Genomic DNA, 5,737 nt, shown 5'->3' with positions numbered 1-5,737 from the left:
GCACCCTAGGCCAGTGGTCGGCAAACTCATTAGTCAACAGAGCCAAATATCAACAGTAAAACGATTGAAATTTCTTTTGAGAGCCAAATTTTTTAAAATTAAACTATATAGGTAGATACATTCCTTATCGAGGTAGCACCCGCATGTGGTATTTCGTGGAAGAGCCACACTCAAGGGGCCAAAGAGCTGCATCTGGCTCGCGAGCCACGGTTTGCTGACCAGGGCCCTAGGCCAATTTGCTCCAATGGAGCCATGGCTTCGGGAGGGGAAGAGAGAGATAGAGAGAAGGGAGAGGAGGAAGGGTGGGGAAGCAGATGGTTGCTTCTTCTGTGTACCCTAACCAGGAATCAAACCTGGGACATCCAAACGCTAGGCCAACACTCTACCACTGAGCCAACCAGCCAGGGCCACAGATGTTTACAGATACTCTATCTTGGCTACCTTGAACAGAGTCAGCTCTCTTTTGCAACATAATCAACAGGCAGCATCTTCTATTTTCTGGCTGTTGATCTCTTCCCGCATTTTCATCTGCAGGTCTACAGAACTGAAGGGCTCTTTTTTCTTCTCCAGCTGCTTACTTTCTACCCAGTGTTCCCTCCTCTGCCCCTCAACCATCCTGGTGATGCTCTGTGTCCTCTCTGCCACTTCATGGCTGGGTAAAACATTTCTCTGACTTTTCCCAAATCTCTCTCAAATAACAAATCAGCCTCCTCTCTCTGGGGCCCTTTCAGATTCTATTCATCAAACTTACTGTATAGGGAACTTCGCATCCTTCATCGTTCTTTCCACTGGAGAGAGTATGGGTAGAGGGCATTAGGAAGCACAGGGAGGCAGAAATGAACAGAGGGAGAAATGGGACAGGAGAGCAGGGGGAGGGAGGGAGCACAGTTTACAAAGAAAGGGCAATCACCAGGCAAATAGATGGGCCATAAACGGGCACAAAACACAATTCTAATGGCTCCCACGAGGAAGCCATTTATGCATGTATATAAAGTACATATACCTGCAGAACTACTCAAGCATTGCAGCGGTTTCAAGGTATTTTGTGCTATTCCTCTCTGAGCAACCCAACAAGCTGTGAAGTGAGAAGAGGAAGAATATTGTCATCCTCACCTTCTCAGATGAGAAAACTTGGATGCAAACAGGTTATAACTTGTGCATCCTGCCCCACCCAACATGGTTGAAGAATGAGAGGAGAAAAACGGACCCTGGCTTTGCTAATCTTAAGCTTCCTATATAAGAGATTTGCAAGAAAAGCTGACAGAAGCAAAATTATCAGAGAGGAATGGGAGGCCAGAGAAAGAAAAAAATAAGCAATGGCATTGATTGAAATGGAAAGGGATGGAAGAAGGATAAAGAGATGGAAAGGGAAGCAGAGACATACACCCAAGGACCAGCACAAGAGAAATCAGTGAAAGACCACTGGCCTTATGTCTTCAAAAACAGTCTCACCTAACAAGGCAGAGACCACACGGGAAGACCTCTAAGAACACCAAAATCAATAATAACATACCTCTGCTCCAATCTTTTCAATATAGGCTTTAATGATGTACTCAAAGGTGAGGGGAGGGGAGGGACCAGGGCACTGGTTTTAATGGGCAATTACACTAATATACACTGACCTTTCGCTGAACAGCTGGAGAAGGGACAGATGGCTACAGAAGCCACCTCTTGCCCCTTCTGCCATGCCCACCCCATTACCCAAACCCCGTCTCGGTTTCTTGGTTCATTTGTTCAGGTAAGAATCTACCAACGGCGTTTTTTGCTTTTTTTTTTTTTTTAACACTTGAGCCTGTGATTTAAACAACCCCCAACTCCTCTTCATCTCTTTAAGTTTCTTTCAGTAATTGAAACTTTTAATCCCGTTTCATCTCGATGTGCATTTTTCGATCGTTCTTTAGGTTTAGGGGAGACCCGGAGGGGAAGCTCCTCACAGCAGTCTCTCGGGAGGGAGGGGACCAAGCGTCAGTCTCGGTGTCCTCCCTCCTCCCCTGCCGCCCCTTCCCAAACCCCGTCGGGTCTCCACAGGCTGGAGTAGGCGGTGCGCCCGTAGCCCGGGCTGTAATCGTAGGACACCTGGTGGGGCGGCGGAGGCAGGGCACAGTCTGAGAAGAAGGGGGCGAAAGAGGCCAGAAGGCCCAGCCCGTCCTCCCCGCCGGAGGAGTCCGCCGCGACAGGGTACAGGCGGCGCAAGGGCTCGTTCAAGGTCGAGCCGCCGCGGGGGGCGGCCAGGGACGGCTTCTTGCTTGGTGGACAAGCCGGGGTGCTCCACGGTTCGGGGTACAGTAGGCTTCCCACCATCGCCGCCGGCGGCTCGAAGAGGCCGGCCTCCAGCTCCGGGGGTCCCCGCAGGACGGTGGCTCCCGTGGGGAACACCTCCAGAGGCTCCGCGGTGAGCAAGACGCCCGCCTCGGCGCCCGCGCCGTAGTCGGGACCCAGCAGCTCGAAGAACTCCAGGGTCTCGGATCCCTTCTCCAGGTCGCACAAGCTCGCGCAAGGCCCCGACGGGCCGCCCCCGCCGCCGCTCGCCCGGGACGGCTCGGTAAAGAAGGACGGGGGCAGGTTTCGGGCACGGAGAGGGACCTTCCTGGCGGCGGGGGCAGCCGTGCCCCCTGCAGGGCCGGCCGCTTCTCTTCCTGAGCCCCCCGCGCCCTCTCCGCCGAGGTTGGCCGTGGGTGCCGTCACTGAATCCCCGTTGCAATCGGCGGCCCCGGGGATGTGGCGCAGCGAGTCGAAGAGCGCGGCCAGGCTCCGGCTCTGCAGGCTGGCGGCCGCCGCAGTCTGCGACGTATCCCGCCGGGGAGCGGCCTTTCCTTGGGCCGGGGCCGCGATGGTCTGAGCGCTGGGGGTGCCGAGCGCTCGTTTGGCGGGAGCGTCGGCGGCGCCCGGGGATGGCGGACCCGGTGGCGCGGCGCCCATGAGACCACTACAGCGCTTGATCTGCTTCTGCAGGTACTTGCGGTGGTTCACCTTCCGTTTCGACTTGCCCGGCTTGTCCAGCGCCAGCTTGATGTTGCTGGACGCCGAGTCGATGAAGCTGAGTAGGTCGCTGGTGGCCTCGCGCACGTCCCCGCCCTCAGTGCCAGCCAGCAGCGCGCCCGCTGGCATCCCGGTTTCATCGTCCTCGAAACAGCATCCCTTGTCCAGGGCTCCGAAGGCGCCCCCCCAGCCCGTCCGGGGAGCCCCCAAAGCCGAAGGGGACGAAAGGGTGCGTGGTAAGGAGCGCTGCTTGCACCGCCATCGCCGCGTCTTCCCCGCGGTCCGCAGCGCGGCGGGTGCGCCCCCGGCCGGTTCCCACCGGCTGCCCAGGCCGGATCCCGTCCTGGCGCAGAGCGTGCGGCAGAGTCTCCTTGCTCCGGCCCAGGCTCGCTGCGCGGCCTCCCGGGGGAGCTCATTAGATCTTGTAAGGGAGGGGCGGAAGGAGCGACCGCGGGGAGACCGCCCCGGTGGTGAAGAGGAGGGGCTTACTTAGCCTGGCGGGGTGGGGTGGGGTGGAGTGGAGTGGGAGGTCCTCTTTTCTAGTTTTCAGGGCTTTCTCAAGCTCATCGCTTTAACCCATTAGTTTCCTCCCCTTCGCCCCAAGAGTTTCTCTTGGCTAGCTCGAACAGCAAGAAATGAGGATGGGATGATGTCCTCAAATTCTAGGCCCGGTACCCCAAAGCCCTGTCACGGAAGACGCTCCCTGAGCAGAGAAGCTAAGAGTCCTGAGACCTAGATTACATTCCCAGGTCTGGCAACAACAGCCCCAGGTACTGGGCGCTTGTATATGCCCTGCACTGTCCATACATTGCCTCATTTAATCTTTAAACACGTACCCTGTAAAGTACGTGTTATCACCATCTAACAAATGAAGAAATTGAGCCTTGGAGAGTTTCAGTGAGTGGTCAAAACCATATCCAATCTAGTCTGTCTCCAGAGCCATACTAAGCCATAACAAGATTTGTGGTCTCTCTTGGCCTTGGCTTTCTTATCTACACTTGTGTCTCTTCAAGCTCTAGCCTTGGTGCTAAAATTCTAATTCGAGTTTCTATGGGACTCTCAAGTTTGGTGCTCTTGCTTCTACCGACTGATGGTCAGAAGTAACAATTCGCATATAGTAAATTAAGACCAACACTTGGTTCACTTTTCATTAGTACTAGATAGCAGGAGGTAAGGGCAAAAATAGTTCCTTCCACTAAGCCAGCTGATGCTTAAGAGAGAACCCTGTGTGAGTATAAACTTCTCAGCATCTAAGGACAAAATATGGATCAGAATCTACAAGTCATACCATTTAGGTTGTCGTTCTGAAAGTTCTTTTTCATTTCAAGAATTACCTTGAAGTTCACTTAAACCCAGCTTTGCAGACAGTCCTCTTTGGAAAATGAGCAATATGGTAAAGCGTACAAGATGACTCAGAAAAGACCTGGGTTCTGATCTTAGACCCACCACTCCACGCGTCTATGATGTGGGCTGAAATCCTTGCTCTGATGAGTGTGGATTTGGACAAACCAACTGACCTGCCTCTGCCTTAGCTTACTCATTTAAAATTCTGGTAAGGTTGCCCACCTCATTGAACACTTGTGATATTTAGAGGAAACATTCTTTGAAAAATTCTTATCTGTCCCATAGGCTGTGATGAGTATTTGCCTTTATTTATTTAGTTAATTATTTTTAAAGATTTATTTATTGACTTCAGAGAGAAGGGAAAGAGAGAAAAGTGTCTGTGGGGGGGGGGGGGTGTGAGGAACAGGAAGCATCAACACGTATGTGCCTTGAGCAGGCAAGCCCCAGCTCCGAATCATCAGTGAGCTCAGCGCTCCAGGTCAACCCTCCATCCACTATGCTACCACAGGTCTGTCTGCCTTTATTATTTTTAAACACAAAAAGGTGACTATGTTCCCTTAAGTGTCTTCTCTGTCACATGCTGTTCATGAGAATTAAATGAGATCATATGTATGAAGACAGTCTTTGTGTGATAAAGTGTTTTCTAAGTTTTTATAGTTTACGTATAGTCTTCATGGGAGAAATATAAACCATCTCTTTCCAAACTCTTTCCTTTAAGCCTCATTTTTCAGGATGTATCAAAACCATTAGTGAGCCTCCTGAAGGTGCACCTTACCAAAGAAGAAAGGCTAGATGACTCTCTTCATGTAGGAGATAACGTAGACACTGCCCAAGCCAACATAGCTGAAATATACTCTTTATTGTTTAAGTCAAGTTGGCTCAATTATAATATACTTTTCATTTGAATTACACACACAGAGTTTTGTCTTCCATTTCATTTTTAGTGACATTTGCACTCAAAAGAATTGTGTAGGCCTATCCTTGAGTAGTATTTCTTACCCCTCAGACGTGGGTGTCAGCTCTACCTTCCCCTTCCAGACAGGACCATTCCAAAGACCTCAGGGTCTGGCAGCCAAGAGTACTAACTTTTTTTTTTTAGAGAGAGAGAGATGGACAGACAGGAAGGGAAGAGAAATGAGAAGCATCAACTCATGGTTGTGACTCTTTAGTTGTTCATTGATTGCTTTCTCATATGTGCCTTGACGGGGGTGGGGGTAGGGCTCCAGCTGAGCCAGTGACCATGGTCAAGCCAGTGACTTTGGGCTCAAACCAGCAATGATGGGGTCATGTCTATGATCCCACACTCAAGTTGGTGACCCCGTGCTCAAAATGGTGCCCTTGCGCTCAAACAGGATGAGCCTGCGCTTAAGCTACTGACCTCGAGGTTTAGAACCCGGGTCCTCAGCATCCCATG

The 5,737-nt window shown here is 51.7% G+C and overlaps 1 protein-coding gene across 1 annotated transcript; it reads right to left on the bottom strand.

Annotated features, from left to right (window-relative positions):
• Positions 1 to 1,815: 1,815 nt before the first annotated feature.
• Positions 1,816 to 3,379, bottom strand: FAM181B (family with sequence similarity 181 member B). The gene is given in 2 exon segments (XM_066249312.1): positions 1,816 to 3,165; positions 3,167 to 3,379. Coding segments are annotated over 2 exon segments (1,275 nt in total). The 5' UTR covers positions 3,242 to 3,379; the 3' UTR covers positions 1,816 to 1,965.
• Between the last annotated feature and the right edge of the window lie 2,358 nt (positions 3,380 to 5,737).

Source organism: Saccopteryx bilineata, chromosome 1, assembly GCF_036850765.1.
Source record: "Saccopteryx bilineata isolate mSacBil1 chromosome 1, mSacBil1_pri_phased_curated, whole genome shotgun sequence".
Classification (NCBI taxonomy): Eukaryota; Metazoa; Chordata; class Mammalia; order Chiroptera; family Emballonuridae; genus Saccopteryx; species Saccopteryx bilineata.
The sequence above is the reverse complement of the archived record's forward strand: the minus strand, read 5'-3'. Positions and strand labels throughout refer to the sequence as shown.